This window comes from Magnolia sinica, chromosome 11 (genome assembly GCF_029962835.1).
Source record: "Magnolia sinica isolate HGM2019 chromosome 11, MsV1, whole genome shotgun sequence".
Lineage (NCBI taxonomy): Eukaryota > Viridiplantae > Streptophyta > Magnoliopsida > Magnoliales > Magnoliaceae > Magnolia > Magnolia sinica.
In genome coordinates this window covers 52,667,673-52,687,089 of record NC_080583.1, presented here as the reverse complement: position 1 = coordinate 52,687,089, position 19,417 = coordinate 52,667,673, and the positions used below count along the sequence as shown (strand labels likewise).

The window sequence follows — 19,417 nt, the reverse complement described above, 5'->3', positions numbered from 1 at the left end:
GCCAACCTTTGCCAAAGGCTTGCTCTTCCCTTCATTCGTGCCCTCACTAAAGTTGACCACCCATGCCTTCCATAAGACGAATCGCCTACATCATCAACAAAGCCAATCAATCGTGCCTTTGCCCGGGTTGATCATCGATGCCTTCGTCAGTGGCATCGCCCCTTGTATCAATCAAGCTAAGTTGACATTCTATTTAGAAAGGGTGAACCCTAAGTCTCACCTTCCAAGGGTGATGTTTATTGATTGAACCAAGGCCTGTATTCATTCAAGTGGCGATCGAAGCCCACTATAATACCCTTCATGAGTGCTAAACCGCTATGTGATGCACCCTTTCTCCACTATAGTATCCATGATGTCCCAAACATACATGTCAACATTCGCAGGACATTGTCCATCCCCCCATTACGTGTGCAATGCATTCTCCCTAATAGAAACAACTCTACACTCCCTGTCTCAGAGGTGCATATGCATGACTCTTACTATGCAATAACACACTTCTTCATAGATAGAACTCTATGCTCCCTTTCTTGGAGATACCTAGGTGGAATACACATAACATCAGATCCATATATCCGTCCATTCCATCCTTCCCATCCTAGCAACATCATGGATTTTATACTGGGGAGACCATTACTTAAGAAGAGAGCCTAGGCCTGCCATCTAACCATGTGAAGGGTATAGGGCATACGTTAATTGATCACAATCACCCTCTAGATCACTCGGGATATCCCCCAAACATTCCAAATATAGCATCACATCCTTTCTTTGCAATGTCTTATGTATTACTTCCTTTCCATTTATGCAAGGCTACAACTTTTCTTGGATTTTATCTTAGAATCAAGGGTTATTCCCCGGAATGTAATTAAGGGACTGTGCAATACCACAGCTTGGAATGTGCAAAGAACCTAACAATAAACAAAAAATTATTTGGCCATACATGCTCTTCCTCCTTTTTTATGTATATATCTCATCAATGTCTGTGAATGATCCGTGAATGTCTATAGAAATCCCCCAATTCACCAAAACATGTGCAAACAACTTCTTAGCTACTTTGCTTCCAAGTTCCAACTACCATTTTGATGAACAATTATAATTTACTGAACCAACCATCAAAGCTAAGCTGAAATTGTTCCCAAGTAATCACAACCAATGTTTTAAATAGTAGTAGTGTGTTGTGTAGCACTCAGCTCTCTGTAGCGTGTAGCGTGTAACGTAGTTGCACGATACTTCTATTTTAAAAAAATAAATAAATAAATAGGAAAAATATGATGAATAGTAAGGAAAAAAGAAAAGAAAAACTATATATATATAAATGCCTAAAAGATTATTCATTTTTTCAAGTATAAGCATGTTCAAACAACTTATTGATTACCATTTATCAATAGCTAATCTACATAGATAAACCAAATCAAATTATTATCACATCTACAACTTTCTAAGCAAACTATTTTAATTAATAATGTCTAATTGAAACCACAAGTCATAAGTATGAAAAGAAATAAAAATCTCACAAGTTAACAGTATTAAATATAATAAAAGTGTCACATTCATCAACATTAGATACAAAGAAAACATTAAAAAAATTAATGATAAAAAATACATTGTAATGTACGCTACATAATTAGGACATTTCCAACTCTAAAAGGCACCTTAGAATCCTTATGTATCCCTAATTAGGACATTTCCAACTCTTCTATTGATTACAAACCAACATAATAAGATACTAAATAGCAATGGTTCCATCTATAAAGATTTGGAAATATTGTTGTGGCCTAAAAGAGTAAAAGTAAATTTAGCAAATCATCCCAAAATCTTCAGAGAATCTTCAAAATCAGCAACCACAGTCATCAAATCAACAATTGTAATCTTCCAAAAAATAGTGAAGGTAGTATGTGAAATTCATCCCCCAAAGCTAGCAGCAAACAACCTAAAATTCAGCAGATGTTGGGCCTTGGGCATGCATCAGTTTCTTTGGTCAAAATTTCAACTGCTTTTTAGGAATAAAAACCAAACTTTTCCTGTATAGTTGCTTTTGTTTTTTGTTGTTGTTTTTTTGGTATGCTAATTATGGCTTCACAAAACGATTTTTTATAATTATCAAATTTCAATTCGCTTCCGAAAAATATCAAACTCTCTATCTTCTGTACCTTCTTGGCATGTCAAACCATATAAACATGCATATAGCCCAGAACATCATAATAAAAGTTGTTTCTTTAGGTATAAAATACATAAAGCAAATTTGAATCCAACATCAAAAGAAACTAAAAAATAAAAAATAAATTAAAAAGAAAAAAGAAAAGAAAAGAAAAGAAGAAGGAATTCTATGTTTTCAAAACATTCTTCATGGTTCAAGTTACTCACTAAAATAATTCATCTGAGAAGAAATATGTCCATCCCCCTTGGTCATAATTCACAACCATATCTTATATAAGAATCTGGGCATCCATCGAAGACTGGCTATTTATTCACATGAAACAATATCACAAAAATATATACCACCAAAAATGGAAACAGTGTCGCCATTAGCAACAAAGGCATCCATTTCCCAGAATCTTACTTCTTTTAGTGGTAGGTTATTGAATAAAGCCAAGGCATGAAAAGTTATCCTGCACCTTTGGAAGGTAAATTTCTAACCTATGACCATCAAAAGAACTAAAAGTACATCTTGCGATATTTATTTCATGGGTACAAAAGGAACCAGTAAACAACAAGTCAACCTTTGAAGGGATGGAAAGAAGAATGTGATGCATCTTCCTTAGGGCCAGTTTGGACGAGAATTCCATGGCAGAAATCAATTCTGCATTGATTACAAAATCCTTTTCCACCATGTTGGAAATGTCTTGGAATTCCTCTATTAGGATTTCCTTGATAAGACAACGGTTGATGTTAAGATAGATGGATTCTACAAAGTAATCATTCAGCTTATCCACAATCAGGATTCTCTGGCGCAAGAGACAAGGTGACCATTGTCTGAAGAATCTAGCATTTCTGCTTGCTATCCAAATAGGACCCCCAAATTTGGAGTCCCACTTTGTACAGTACATTTTTTTTAAAAAAAAAGGTAACACTACTGGGGACTGAACCCTGTATCACTCACACGCACTACATTGTCTCTATCAGCTCATACAACGAGCGGGAGACTACAGTATAAATAGAAATAATCATGCATAATCATTATAATTTCCATATTTACACCTTGGATTCCTTGCAATTCAGACATAACAAAAATATAACCATTTCAGTTGTGACTTCTTTTACTAAGGAATTCTCTAATCCAAACTAGCCGTTAATGTATTTGGGATCGATTGGAATTCATGCAGTGTTGGCCCTTCCACTAGGGGTTGCATCATTTCATGACAAGCAAAACTACTGTTTATCCTTTCATGATATTAAGCAAAACTTCTTCTTCTTCTTCTTCTTCTTCCTCTTCGCAAAACTGGCACAAAAATGCAACCATAGGGAATAGAAAACAAGGGATCATCAATCCCCCAAAAAGGATACATCAGCCTCCCAGTAGCTCTGGAATTGGAAGCCAATTGTTGAAGGGAACTAGAAACAGAGGACATTGGCAAGAAGGAAATCTCACTTGTCAAAACCAACTCAATTCAGTGGGAGTTCAGTTGGTAATCAGGGAATGGCCTTGCTAAGTGCTTTCACGATACATGAGCAACATTAATTCAGCATTTTTAGGTCCATTCAACTACAAGATTCAAATGAGGCTGAGAAAGGGATTGCTAGACAGTTTGTGGTAATTCAAGAACTCATTGGAGGGGCTTAGGAGAAGTAGAAAGATTCATCAGGTGAAGCTAATAACACTAATTTTTTGACAGATAAAATAAAAATGAACAAGAAAATTAGAATCAGTAAAGCCCCCGAGATTCTATCGAAAAAGGGAAACGTCGAAGTGAGCTTTCACTTACAAGTAGGAAGATGAAGTGAGAAGGGTGGGGTCGTTTGAAAAGACGCACAATGAAAGATGAAGATTGTTATCTATGCTCTGCTCACCAAATTCAGTTCTAAGAGACTCTTCAGAATTGGCAGTTGGGTTAGCCCAACCAAGAACGGCAAGGGAGTTCCAGGGGTTGGGCTGAATCAAGTAAAGACTGGCTACCTATAGAGATATCTCATTTTAAACGTTTATATCTCCATCTATATCCAATCAGGTGGGCCCTCAACCAATGGAGAGTACCTTCTACGGTTCTGGGCCCATTCCCCTAAGCTGGCATTAGGATGACCCCCATGGCAGAAGCCCAGTAGATACAGCCAAACAGGTTTATAAGTTTGGAAAAAGGTTTTCTTAATGGCATGAGAGCAACTATGGATCTGTTGAGATTAGTCTCCACAATCATGAAGTCAAGGATGCTGCTAATCGTTTAATCATATATGTTTCACTTTAAAAAAAAAACAAAAGAAAAAGGATAGAAAGAAAAAGCTTAGACATTTATCTTTTTCATGCACTCCATGACGACAAAGAACTTGGTCTTGAAAAAGGAGTAATTAGATTTAGATCTTCTTCCTATTTCAAGCAGTCTCTGCCTTACATTTATATGATTCTTTTGATTTGATTATGATAAATATTTTATCTATCAAAAGAGTATGGCATTCAGCAAAAAACAGCATTGTGCAACATTGAAAATTGCATTTTACCTCTAAATAAAATCGTCCATCTGGTAGCGGCTCACACCTACATCAATAGAAAAGATACCTCAAAGGTGTAATGGGACCATAATGAAACGTAACTATGAAAAACCATGAACCCAAGAATAAAGAATTTCAATACTAACTCGGTTATTTCCACTTCGCAAGCATAATCAGCTATGGAACCTGTTGCTGAATCAAAGCCAACCTACAAAAAAGAATTGGAAAAACCACCAAAAAAATGTTGTAGATGTTTCTGCCTATAAAATAACAAAAAATAAATAAATAAATGAAAAATTATAACAGCAGTATTCTACCATTCCCATGCGATGATTTCCTTCCATTATCCTCCTCACCTGTTATAAAATGTAATAAAGAAGTCAACATGGCTTAAACTTGCAGCACAATAATATTATTAAAGAGTGAAATAGGATCCAAGTGAATAACTTACGCTACAAAAACAAAGGCCCCCCAATAAAACTGTACAAGGTCATACGAGTTCCAAATGCATATTTGATGACAAGAACATTACTTGCTTTTTCTCAAACTACCCACTCCTAAACCAAGAAAACGCTCGACTCCCAGTATTGTGTCAAAGAGGGAGTGAAGATTGGTGTTCTGTAATAGTTAGGCAACTTAAGACACAGAGAGGTGCATGTGTGTTAGACACAAACACAAAATATCAGCCATGAACTCATGTAAACACAAGACTTGTGACCTATTGTCTAACTGAAGGTATGGCCCTTGATTGAGTAGAATGGCAGAAAAGGATTCATGTAGCCACCCCCAATTGTTTGGTATAAGGCTTAGATGATGATAATGATGATGAACTCTTGTAAACCCAACATGCCGCATAGTACTGATACAAGACAAGAACATCTTATTATATAAATATTAGTTAATGAAAGATAAAATACAGTAAAGCCTATCTATCTAAATAAAAGTATATGGTTGATGGGTGAATAGTATATAAGTTAAACTAAAAGATAATAGAAGAAAGGTATAGTGAGGATTATTGTTTTAATAAGCATCTTGATGTTTCCAACATGTCTAAATGGCAAAATTTTAAAACAAGTGTCCTTTTCTTTTCATTTAACAAGTTAAATAGGCTTGAAAGCAAACCTCAATGTTGAAGCAAACAATGGCCACCATTAAAATATAAGCTAGAACCCAACGACCTTGATCATAGTATTGATAGATTATTGAGTGTGATTGTTTACAAACTGTAACATCTACATACACATGCAGAAATAAACATATTTTTTGTGTGTGCGTGTGAGGTTTTGCTAATGTCTTCACCTTCATGGGAATGTTAGCGACGTCCCCAAACATTTTGACTTGCACATAGGGTAACCTATCATTGATACGAACGATTCACTGACACAAATAGGAGTAAGCCATGGTGCAAGAATCATGTCGATTGGATGATCCTAATCCTTTGAATGAGGCCAATTTATTAAAACCATCCATTGTCTAAGAGGCAAAAATCACATGCTTAGTGTTACCAAATCAAAGTGTTGTTTTAGATTCGTAAGAAATAGTGGGATCTATTTTCATGCTATAAATTAGAAGCTTCAGATCACCCAATTAGCATGATTTTTGCTCTATGGCTTGCTCCTAGTTGTATGAATGAATGAACAATTCAGACCAACAATAGGTCATCCTGTGAGGTTTGGGGACATCAGCAACATCGTGCACGCTTTCCAATGTCCCCAAAGCTTTTAAAATGACACATAGGATGATGACCTATCATTGATTTGAATTGTTCTTTCAATTATACAACTAGGAACAAGCCATGGTACAAAAATCACACCAACTGGATGATCCAAAATATCCAATCAATAGAATGAAAGATGAGTAGTCAAGATTGAGCGAAGAAACAAAATAGGTCCAATCATCATCATGAAATATTTATTCGATATATCTCACTTTAAATTGTTTTTAATTCAAAAGTAGCACTTTGGTTTGACAACCCTAGCCATGTGATATATGACTAGTAAATAATGGATCGCTATAACAAATTGGCCCCATTCAAAGTGTTATGGTCATCTGATTGGCATGATTCTCATGGCTTGCTCCTAAGACTACTAGTAAATGAACCATCTGGATTGATGATTGGGCATCCCACATGATATTTAGAAGCTTCAAGGATATTGTTAAAGTCCATAGAAAGGCGAGGATGTTAGAAAAACCGTATTTTATATATATGTAACATATTTTTTATATTATCTATTAACCTTATGTTTTGGTACTTAGCCAAAACGGGCCTCCATGCATCCGATGGCAACTTTGTGCCACCTTTAGCTCAACTCCAGTTGCTTTGTGCTGAAAGATGACATCATCCTGTTGTGATGAAGAAGCAGAAGACTTATACACTACACAAACTGCTAAGGCAAGCACAAAGGCTCCCATTTTAAGGTGCCAGGAAAATCGGGCCCCCATTGACCTATAAACACTTTGGCACTTATTTCGAGAAAGAAGTAGAGAAAGACTTTTGAATATTTCAAAGAAAAGGAATTTTAGTTGCAAACACTCCCAAGGTGAGGCTCACTTGGCTGAACATTCCGCCCCTCACTGAGATGACCTCACACCATGTGCTAGAACACCATGTGCCACATGCTAGGACCTTCTGAATACAAGCGTTAGCACCATGCACTCGAGCTCTGTGCCTGGGCGCAGACCTGTCAAAGCATTCACAGCAAGACACAAAACTCTCCTTAAGCCCACTAAAGGACTATGGACGCAGACACCAGAGATGAGTCCCATTAGCTTGACTCTCAAGAGTAAGAGCATAGACCTGTTGTAGTATCTAGACCCAGCACCAGGGGCTTGTCATTAAGAAAATTGACCTCGCACCTAGCTTCAACTTTAGTTTCTTCTTCCTCATCCTCTTCTTGGTGCACCTTTAAGAAAACTGACCACATACCATGTGCTAGAAACCCTAGTGGAGGAGAGGGGGCATGTGCCATATGCTAGTACCTTCTGAATAAAGCTTCAGCACCATGGACTCAAGCCTTGTGCCTAGGCGCAAACTTGTCACAACATTCACACCAAGACACAATACTCTCCTTAAGCCCACCAAAGGACTATGGGGGCAAACACCAGAGATGAGTCTCATTAGCTTGACTCTCTAGAGCAAGAGCGTAGACTTACTACAACATTTACACCTGGCGCTAGGGGCTTTCCATTAAGAAAACTGATCTCGCACATCTAGTTTCAACTTCAGCTTCTTCTTCCTCATCCTCTTCCCTGTGTGCCTTTTAAGTGCTTCCTATCTTTGACTGCTACCCAACTATCTAGGAGACAATCGTCTTGATTGGCAAGGAAGGCTTTGACATAGGAAATCAGCACACAAAGGGTCCCTTGGGACGGTGCTTGCTCTTCAAGCTCTTCGACATAGCCCACGTCCTTGGGAGGAAGTTTTGACGGGCTGATTCTGGGTGGCAGCACCCAGATCTCCGCTTTTTAAGACACAAGGCGACGAACCAGCTTATACCAGTGAGCCCACCACCATATCCATTGATAGGATGCCTTGTCCATCCTTCCTTGCCCAAGAACGACAAACTAGGCACTTATGTTTTTAGTCAGCACTTGCCTCCAAATATAACCCCAGTGAACAAGTCCAGTATCACACTGTCAGACGAATCTCTTTAGAAGGCCCACTATCATTGTCATGACCCGGACATACCTAGTGTTCGAATTATCTCCGATATTATCTTTATCTCTAGCTTAGCAATACCGATAACACTGGTAGCGATACCGATAACGCTGGTAGTATAAGAAATTCCATGTATTAGCAATGTATCGCTAAGTATCGCCAACATATCAATATCGCTAATGTAATAGTCAATATTTTCAACTATGTAAATTCTAGGTGTCGTTTGTATTGCCAATACATCAATATCGCCAATGTATCGCCAATATTTTCGACTATGTAAATTCTAGGTAATGCTTGTATCATAAGTGTAGTGACAATATTTCAATAATATCGCCAACGTATTGATATCATCAAAATTTTGTTTATTAGAAAAAATAATTTATTATTATTATTATTTTTTATGGGCACATGGTTGTATATAGTGTTCAATTTGTCATTGATAATATTGATAATATCTCGATATTATCGATATCACAACATGCAAGATATTGAGACCACAATCTTTCCTTTTCTTTCCAATTGTTGATGATTTCTTGGTGAAATATCATGTGTTGTTGATATTTTGCAATATCAATGGATGTTTGGATGGAAGGTTGGATGGTTAAATAGGTCGAAGGGGATGGTTGGACTGATTTCTTACACCAACACATGCTTTTAAGGCCTCATTAAATGGAAACTTATAATGTATGCATTCTTTTTGCAATTTTGTTTTATTTCTAAATATGCAAATGTGTACATGTTAACATCTCCTGAGGTTTCGATGAAAATTCCATCGTTTTTCCTATGTTTCCCCGCATTTCTGGTTATCAGCGATATTATCAGCGATATCGATATTGTTTCCATATCCCTAGCCAGCGAAACTTGTAGCGATACCGATACTTCAAACACTGGACATACCCGAATTGCCAAGCAAAGCAGCTCAAGTAGCATGGCTCCCTCCAAAACTCTGCTCCCTCTCTAATCGGCAAGAAACACAAGAATATTGAGATCAAGAGTTGTTTCTCCAACTAGGTAGCCCAACAATGTCAGAGAATTTTGTCCTCCTCACTAGTAGATATCGAAAACTAGAAAAAGAAAATTGACTCCATCATAGAAATGCAGTCGACAACATCATTGTAGCTCAATCTCTTCATTCTCTTTTGTGGGAAGAAGCCGAGTAGGATGCATCTATCTTGTTCAAGCACCACTCCTTCATTGTCGTCGTAGACCTAAGGGAAGTAGATCCCCAACCATCCACAAAAGTAGTGCAAGAAGAAGACGGCAACGCCTATGATGATCCACAAAAGTGCCATGTTACATCCCCAAAGCCCAGGTATATGATTGCCAAAATGGTCAAGGCTAGGAAGATGCACGCCATACACCAACAACCTCGCTATCACAAATGTCTAGGGGCATACTGTATTAGCATGATAGGAGCTAGGCATGGCCACCACGCTAGGCCAAAATGCCATATATACAATCAACTCACATTCATCGAAGTAGGTAGTAGGCTCGAACTCCTGCTCCAACTTGTCGAAACATGAATTCTCCATTTTTAATAGCCTTCTTTTGCCTTTGTTAGGCCTGTAAACAAGATCAGATCTCACAAGGTCAGTACATCAGTTATATGAATCATTAAAAACAAATCAGCAAGTTGCACTAGAAGCTAAGTACTTTGACAGCCGGCGGTGGAAGTATGTGATCCACCTTGGGAACATGACTTTTCCACTGTAGGGAATCTTCCCAAACTCTTCAAAGAGCATGTGGGTAACCTTCGGATGATGTGGCCTTTGATTCGTGTCTGTGTAACCAAGCTTTGTGTTACTCTGTACATACTCTTCATAGAAAGCTCCTGTAATTGGGAGGCCCATACAGGTACCAAAGCGTTATACTCATCTCCCGCAGGGAAGATGGAAGGACTTGGTGATTGGGCACCAAAAATCCACAAAACCACGGATGATGTCTGTGTTCTGCTCAAACCGCTGGCTCATACCTGAATTGCATCATTTAAGCCAACAACCTCCATGTCACCATAGTGCTTCTAGAAGATGCATTCAACCCATTCCCAGTAGCCAAGGTGGTGATTTGTGAGCCCCCAAAGCCTAAACTCACCCACCTAGATGCCATCCATCCCCAAGCTCCCAAAACACTATCGCAACGTCTCGAATAAATGTGCTTGGAAGAGTAAGTGGGATTGTAGATTGGCTGTAGTAGGATCATCTTCAAGATCTCCCCGGGCTATTGCTTCATGTCTTGACCGAACAGGATCACCACCAAAAGGTGCAGCTCTCGAAAGCACCAATTGTCCACGATCCGATAGCATGTGATATCCTACTTATCGAGAGAGGTGATTATGGTCATAAGGAGTTGGCACTAGAGTTGATGACTTGACTCAGACATCCAATGTTCCTCATAGAATGGAAATTGAATTATGAGTATACTATAATTTAATGTTGTTCTAGCTAGCCCAGTCCTAGTTTTTGGCCCCTCATCTCTTCCCAGCTTGCTCCGCATGCTTAGCCTTGTTTGAATCAACATTTTTAGCTTCTATTGGGTAGTCTTTGTCTACTAACAAGCCGCTAGTGCTTGCAACTTGAAGCTAGTAGAAAGTCGAGGCGACTAATGGATGGTAGTGTCAGTGGCTTCAAAGTCATTCAAGTTCTTTGTCCATTCCTCCTTTGTCCCCAAAGATGAAGGGTGCTCAATCTGAACCATAGCAATGGTAGTCCGGATTGTGTGTGGGAGCGTTAATGCATGAGCAGAACAGTCAATTTGCCCAATCAACCTAAAGAACGATGTTGGCAACATCTTCCTATTTTGTTGCGCACCCCTCATGCTTCTAGGCATTTCGGCAGTAATAGTTTCTCTTACCCGGGCCTCCTAGGTTAGGACTATGGGTTCTGCAATGGTGAGTATCATCTTCTTCTTCTTGGGGTATGGACGCAATGCTTGTTGAACCATATGTTACAGTGTGTGTACGAAAGTGTCTAATGGGTTGGACATAACTACATTCGGTCAAATCAAGTGTACAATTTTATTGATTCTTGCCATTTTTGCAAGATGGTATGAAAGATCATATTAAAATTTGCTCGAATCAACAAGTCAACTAAGGTTGCATGACAAAATTGAGTGAGTGTCAATTCATAGTGAAGAACAAGTTTAATCCTCATTGATAATCTCAACGTTGAATAAGATTTAATTGTCCAAGGCCAGTTCGTGTTGAGGGATCAAGGTTCCTAAATTTTCTAAGTCCATCTGGCACTAGCTGCAGGGCTCAACCTACAATCATGCAATGCCAACATCATTAGTGGGAGGGCTTGTTGGATCAAGGTTCCTCACTTTTCAAAGTTATAGATAGCGTTAATCCCTTATGGCATGCAGACACAATTCCCTTAGGTAGTGTGTAACTTGACCCTGTCTACCAACGGGGACTACTCTAGCAACCAACACGTGACCAACTTGGAGCCAACATGCACTAGTCAAGGCTAGTGTAGATCAACTAGAAGGTCCATTATGTTAGAGATTCCTTACCTCGCGCTAAGTGCATGAGCTCAAAATTTCCAAGGTCGCACTAGTGTTCAGACAACTAGCAGGGATTGGATAGGGAAGCTGGAAGAATGAAATGCAGAGGTGGCCCAATATTTATAGAGGCACTAGGCAGCTGACACATTGTGCCACATGTCACCCATGCAAACCATTTCGTTGCGCCGTCGAAAACTGCACTGACCCCTCCGTCGAAAATCCACCCTGATGCTCCGAGAGTTACGTGCAAAGGGTTTGACCAACGTGGGTGAGAGGCATCTATTGACATCAAAATCCTACCAAGTATAGTCCGCGCTAAGCCGCTAACTACCATTGGCTAGCACGAGGCAATCTGCATTCATGGACAAGCTAGCACAAGTTCATTATATGCATTAACCAAGTCAGCACGACACCTTCTGTACACTCCATGCCAACATGCCAACACAAATCCTCACTACTCAAGGGTAGAATAGAATCACAATCGATTGTCTAAAGGGCAATGCAACACCCATCGCCATAGTGGGAACTCATCCCCCACCAATGGCCAAGGTCAGCATGGATCATAGTTTTTCACTTAGTGAGCGCCAAATGGAAGCATTCTGAGCCGTTCAATGGCGGTGCAACACGTGTCCGTAATTGTGCAACCTTTTAGGCGGGAAATAACTGTGTAACCTCCTCATGAGTGGGAAATAACCTCCTTCCCCACTATGAATACCCCTTTGGACTTTTACTTCAGAACTTAACTGCATGCCATTCATGCTTCTCGACTTACTCAAAAGCTCTCTAGATCCTTCTCAAAGCTCCCTCCTCTCCGCACCAAGGCACGGGACAAGGTGAGAATGAGAGTCTACGGACTTCTCTCTTATGTATCATAACTTCACAATAGCTTTCGACCCCTAGTAGTGTCTACATGCTAACTGTCTGAGTACCAACAATCTGACCCTACGATGATGTTTTAGATGATTGAACAATGGCCCAATCCTCATTACTCTAGACCTTGGAAGCAGCCCCATGCTGATTGTTCAAAAACCCAAGTTGCAATCCCTGGCTAACTTTTTGGACCGTCAAATTGAACCTCTAGGTTGTCCCGCACCCACTGTTAGGCAGTACAGGCGCTAACCCCTTGTCCACTCTAGAAGAATGGCACAATGTTGTTTCTTTCAAAGTAGTCATGCCGCTAGAACCTTTAAATTTCCTGGAGATATAGAAGATATGAATGTTAAGGCTATTTGAGCCCTGAGTCCTTGAATCACTGGAATCCATAATCTAGATACTTTGAATACGAAAGACCATATATTAGGACTTTATGCATCATTTGCATCTTGTTACTCTGTATCATGTAATAATTTAGTTCTCTTTGGTTTTTACTTTTTAATCAAGGGTTTCTCCATGACGCTTGTAATTAAGGATTTGTGCCATAACACAAACTGAAATGTATTTTTGTTCCCAAATTAATGAAAGCCTTTCGACAGGGCGGATTTAACTATATATCCTCGCAATGGAGTTAATATCAATCTAATATTAACTCATGTAGATCATTATTCAATTCTTGTAGAAAAACTCAATACCAACATCCATATCCAACTAGCAAAGAATGACACCCTTGACATATTATATCAAGCTTTGCTAAAGACGAGATTTGTTGTTCCACATAGGTGTTGCTACCGCTTTGCATTGTGATTCACACACACACTCCAACTCCCGCTTCCTAGCCGTTTATACTTGCTAAGATTTTGAAACAACCACTTCCTTATTACCTCGGCTGAATTCTTTTGCGTCTTACCTTCACATTTCATGCAACTACAAAAGAAAAAAATAATTTCACATAAATTAGCTAAAGTTGCAATCTGCATTCTTAACTATTTTATATTCTTATCTTTCTACTGATTTATACGGGAGAAACAATAAATGGTGGCTTGTGAGTTGTGATTATGAAAAAATTCAACAACTTTCCCTTCATTGTAAACGATATACAATATTGTGTGATCCATTCATGGCATGGGTCTATTTTGAGATTAATCACTAAAAACATTTTTCTTGTTTAAATGAAGTGGAAGTCCCAAAACTAGGTACACCCAATGTTCAAAATATCAGTATCGCGTTACATATCGCACCCTTGGGATACGGATACATATCGATTATCGCATGGGATATATCGGTTGTATTGTGTAATGTATCGCTGTTGTTGGAAATATCAGGAAATTGGTCGAATTTTTCAATAAAACTTCATTGATTGTTAAAAAAGACATCAATACACACTTATAAATCAAAACATTACAAAAAACAAGTGCACATAATAGGTTTTCTTTGTATGGGGTCCTAATCTATTCGTTGTCTAATTGAATTGATGCAAGTATATTCAAATTATATTCATATAATTTATAAATATAAGATGACGTGTGGAAACACAAGCAATATATTCAAAAGCAATGGAAGAATCACTAGATTACATTACATACACATGTTTGATTTTATGTTTAGACACAAAAGTTGCAACCGATTTGCAAGAAATTGAGAAATTTTGATTTTTTTTTCAATTTTCTGCAACTCGGCCAATCTCCAAATCTTGAAATCAAAGCTCCCAATCCATGATTCTTCATGCAAAACATGCAAGATCATTGATTTGTAACAATTTAACACCGATTTAACATCATTTATAGGAAGAAAAAAAAAAAAAGGATCAAAAACTGAAAATGCTCGCCATATCGAACATGTGGGATATACCCCACTACTTGTGTGTTTCGTATCGCGCAGGTGGGACACAAGATATATCGTGGGATATATCGGCCGATATCGTCGATACTTAAAACACTGGGTACACCACAACCCTAACATAGAAAAGGCAAAGGCCCATTCTTCAATTTAAAAAGAGAGAAAAAAAAAAAAAAAAAAACTCTCTTTTCCCAAAGAGGAAAACAAATCCATACAACACATTCACCTTTACAAGACAACAAATTCTACATACCACTAGGAGGTCGTTGGGATGGTGAGCCCTAGACAAGTTACAAATCTTTGGGGATACATCTTGAATTTGTTTCAACTGAGATTGACAGATTGATTATTTCATCAACAACTTGGATTGGGAGCCATAAAGCCCAAAAATTGGAAATTTGTTGTTTGGTTGATATATTTATAAAGGGAAAAAACAAAGTGTGGTTAGACAACAATCAGTTAATGTGAAGATCAAAAGTGTTTTTTTTTAATTCTATTTTATTGGGAGGGGAGGTAGTGGCAAGCAATGTCTACAATATCAATACTATCAGCCAATAGTATTGATATCTCGTGGGCCCAATACGAAACAGCATGGAAGTCAATGGTATTCCAGGCATTGCATGAGATATTGCCAAATATCGCATTGTATAGGCGAGATATCAATATAATTCAATATTTTGATGATATCGTAGTAAAAAACTTGTTGGTATCGACGACACATTAGATTAAGTATCAGTGATGCCATTCCAGCCATAAGACCCAACTCATTTTAAAAACAAAACAAAACAAAAACCATAGAAAATTGAAAATTTTCCCCAAATCTCTAGCTTGTAATCTATTACTAACCTGATTTCAACTAACACTCTTTCATTTTTCTAAAAAACAAGGGGATTTTTCGATGGAAATCAAGTCAAACAATGAGTTCGCCCAATTTTTAAACAATGAGATCTTTTCGATTTTAGTCCTTTTGCAATTTTCAAAATCTATGATTTTGCATGTTGATCATAGATTTCAACCTTCGAATTGGGGAAATTGGGGAAATTTTGGAAATTTCCCCATTTCACCCATTTGAATTACGATTAGAGTATGGAAAAATCACATTGGACATGTTGAAGATTGATTTATAGATTGACGAAGGTTTTTGGATTTTTTGAAAAAAAAAAATTTTAAATATCAATAAGTAATTAAAAGATCAAAATTGATTAGCAATTATCTAGCCTTAATTTGCAAGTGTTTACGAGCGTTAGCTAAACTAATTTTCAATATAGTTGCATTGCTTTTATTAGAGAGCACATAGTCTAGGACCTTATACAAAGGAAACTTATTATGTGCACCTTTTTTTAAAAATAAAAAATAAAAAAATTCCTGACATTTCATAAGAACTCGACCAATTTCCCAATGTTTACCAATGTTCACAAAAACAACGATACATTATGCAATACATTCAATATTTCCCATGCGATACTCGATATGTTTCCATGCTCAAGGGTGCATTACATCCGTTGATACCGATACTAAAAACACTAGTGGCAAGATGTTAGGGGCAAGGATAGGGGTGTTATAACGCCTTTTTTGTACAAGTTGTCAAGTCCTACTTATGAGCCTTGGGGTTGTAAGTGGATTCATTAATCTTGAGATTGGCGAATCCCTGGAGGCCCCAAACATTGGATTTGGAACAAATCCTTGGACTAACGAAATTAGGATGCAAGGATTTGGCCATAGACACATGTTGAATAGGACCCACCAAAGCAACCATATAACCCAACGATTGTGAAGTGATGGTAATTGTCCTACATACTGGATGACTTGAATGAACCTACTACTTCCAATACCCATCCCAGTACCACATAGGAGAGTGGCTTGTATTCTAGATAAGCCTGATCTTGAGTTCTTCTTCTTCTTCTTCTGCCTCTTTCTCTTCTTCTTCTTCTTTTTTGTCTTTTTATCTACACTTACGAGTAAAAGCTTCCTCGTGACTAGATGGGTTAGCATGAGACAAATTGGTATTCGAAACATATGGAATATAATGTTGTACAAGATACTAATAAATATACACCTATTTCGAGTTGGACTGAAGAACTTCAAGTACAAGTGAAACAAAAACTCTAACATGAAGGATCATCATGAAAAGGTAGCAAAACTAAACAAAAATCCAAACCACTTAAAAGGAATATAGAACTAAATAATTCACTAAATGGGAGCACATCCACTTCCATTTTCTCTAAACGACTTTAATTGATGCTCCTCTTCAGTGACCATAAAGGGCTTTTTCCTAACTAAGACCAATGGTAGAATGATAGAATTAATGAACTCTGGCCTTCCATCAAATCCATAAAAACCAAAGGCTCAACTTCTAGGAGATAAGTATTCCTAAACCACTTAATCAATCTCCTATCTAAGGGCATGAAGAAATTAAAGTTTGAGGAAATCAAATCTTCCATTCACTTCAACTTAGATGAAGAGTATAATGGAGATAAGAAACATAAAACCAACACAGACCAAAGAAGCACAATCGGGGAAAATTTTAATATACCTCCAAAAAATAAATCGTGCTAGAAGAAAAAATCTTGATTGTATTTGGTCATACAAGACCTGGTTGATTCTAAGCATCATCAGTAGAGTAGAAACGTTTTGTCTAATTTTATGAAAATAGAGTTTGTTATATAGTCTCTTCGTTGAGGTTTGCCAAGGCCACATGCATGTGGAAGCCCTTCCCACACAAGTGTAAATATGGTGCATGTGTGAAACATCCGAGCTTTCCATCAAGAGGAACACAAGTCTTTTATCTGGCCTAAAGCAAACTGTTTCACTCCTTGAATTGGAATGGATGGCCATAAAAATGTTTTAACCATCCATTTATTTTGTACATTGTGGCCCAGCTGAGAAGTGATGCAGCCTGATGTTTGAGGAAGAATATTTCATCAGTGTATTCCACTCGATGAAAAGCTTGGATCTCGCACATATATAGCATATTGGCATGTGTGTTTGCATGAAGATGGACAGTGCCCCACATGCATGTGGCCTTCATAAACCTGATGCAGGACATGAAATTCAAATATGATGTGCAAGATTTTCAGGCTTTAGATCACACTAGTTCAGAAACAATTACACAAAATTCCACATCCCACACAAAAATTCAAGCATTCAATCAAGGGGAATCTTATGCGGATCCAGGCCTACACATGCTAGGGCCGGATCAATCAAAATTATAGACCAAACAAGAATCAAAGGAGGGTAAATTCATCCACACATGCACGGAAATAATTCCCCAATCCAAGGGGTTCACGAATTTCAATTTGGGGAACCTCAAGGTTGAAGAAAGGGCATGAAATTGGGAATTCAAGTAATTTAGGGTTAGGGTTAGGGATTTGGGGTGAAAGAGAGGTAAAAGAGAGGAGAGAGATGAACCAAAGAAGTACCGCACGTGTAGACAACAACAATGGCCCAGACGCACGTGCGTGCGATCCCGGCCGCACGTGTGTGAGGCCCACTATTCAGAAAAAGGCCAGCTTGGCCCTGATCGGCTAGGGCTGGATTCCAAAACCTCCAAATTTCAGCTCAATCTGATGCACAGTTTGTGCGTGGTGCTCCGCCGAAGTTTTAACCCTCCTGCAGGGCCAGATTCTGGAAATCTATTGTAAAGAGAAAAAAGGTTGCAATAGAGGATGGATTTGAAGCATAGATGATTGTAGGAGGAGAAATATAGATGGTAGAAGGTGGGGGCGAATCGAGATAGGCGTGGCTTCGCACCACAGTAGTCAGCCCTTCGAGAAAGGGAGGGTTTCGCACCCAATTGAATCTCCACAACTCAGAAATTTAAAAGAGCAGAAAAACGTATCACTTTTATTGATCTTCATTAAGAAAAAAAGACTATAAGGGGTGCTTATTTATAATAAAACCTTATACCCAAAAACTTGCATCATGTGCACAACCTATTACTTGGAGACGAAGTAATAAAAAATAACCACTAATCAAAGTAATCTAAACTGTCCATGATATTCCTAATAACAATAAGTAGATTAATTAGAATAGTGGGCCACGATCATGAGAACCCATGATGGGATTCACATGACTATCGGGTCCACTCTAATGAACCAAAATACAGTCCTCAACTATGAGGCTAATGAGGACATCGTGCACACACACGTCCGCACACCACCACCCCTACGCACGTACGTACGCAGAAGAGGGACCCCACCATCGATCTGGCTCGATGACGACATCCAGGGAGGGTCTCCTAGCTAGAAGACAAGTTTTGGTATAGAAAAGTGGGCCCGATAGTAAAGAAAAGCCCATCATGGGATCTCATGATCGTGGCCCACTCGTCGGATTGATTTCATATTTTAGGTTTTGCTTATTGTTATTATTTAGAATATCGTGAACGCTTTAAATCTCTTTGTTTGGTTTTTAATTTAGTTTACTTCATCGCCAAGTAATAGGTTGCGTACATGGTGCGAGTTTTTGAGGTATAGGATTTTCCCTATAAATAGGCACCTCTTGTAGTTCTTTTGATTCATTCAAGTTAATAAAAAAATTCCTGCTTTATTATTCTGCTCTCTGCGTGAGTTGTGGAAGAATTCAAATGTGGGTGCGAAGCCCTCCCTTTTCGAAGGGCTAACTACTGTGGTGCGAAGCCACATCGATCCCGATTCACCCCCATCCTCCATCATCTCTTTTTTTTCATCTTCCACCACCATCCGTACTTCGAATTCGTCCTTTTGTTGCATCAGTTTTCTTCATTATAGCAGGTTTCCAGATTTCGGACCGCAGGCGAGCTGAAACTTCGGCGGAGCACCATGCACAAGCCGTAGCTTGGATCGACCCGAAACTTCGGGGTTTTTGAGCATCCCCATGGCCGACTGCCAAGGAGAGCTTTTCTGCAAACGATGCCCCCTCGCAAGTGCGGCC

At 38.6% G+C, this 19,417-nt stretch overlaps 1 protein-coding gene and 1 long non-coding RNA gene across 4 annotated transcripts in view; both read right to left on the bottom strand.

Annotated features, from left to right (window-relative positions):
- LOC131219142 (uncharacterized) overlaps positions 1 to 19,417 on the bottom strand; it is an 80,217-nt gene that overhangs the window by 8,424 nt on the left and 52,376 nt on the right. For all 3 annotated transcript variants that reach the window (XM_058214146.1, XM_058214147.1, XM_058214148.1), the window contains 3 exons: positions 4,956 to 4,994; positions 4,785 to 4,846; positions 4,648 to 4,684 (listed from right to left, as the gene is read on the bottom strand). In XM_058214146.1, the coding sequence (XP_058070129.1) occupies positions 4,648 to 4,684; positions 4,785 to 4,846; positions 4,956 to 4,994 (138 nt within the window). The remainder of the gene's footprint in view (positions 1 to 4,647; positions 4,685 to 4,784; positions 4,847 to 4,955; positions 4,995 to 19,417) is intronic.
- Positions 7,641 to 10,140, bottom strand: LOC131219143 (uncharacterized). Its single transcript, XR_009158010.1, has 4 exons — positions 9,983 to 10,140; positions 9,765 to 9,859; positions 9,194 to 9,253; positions 7,641 to 8,326 (listed from the first exon to the last, which is right to left on the bottom strand). It is a non-coding gene; the product is annotated as an uncharacterized LOC131219143 (long non-coding RNA).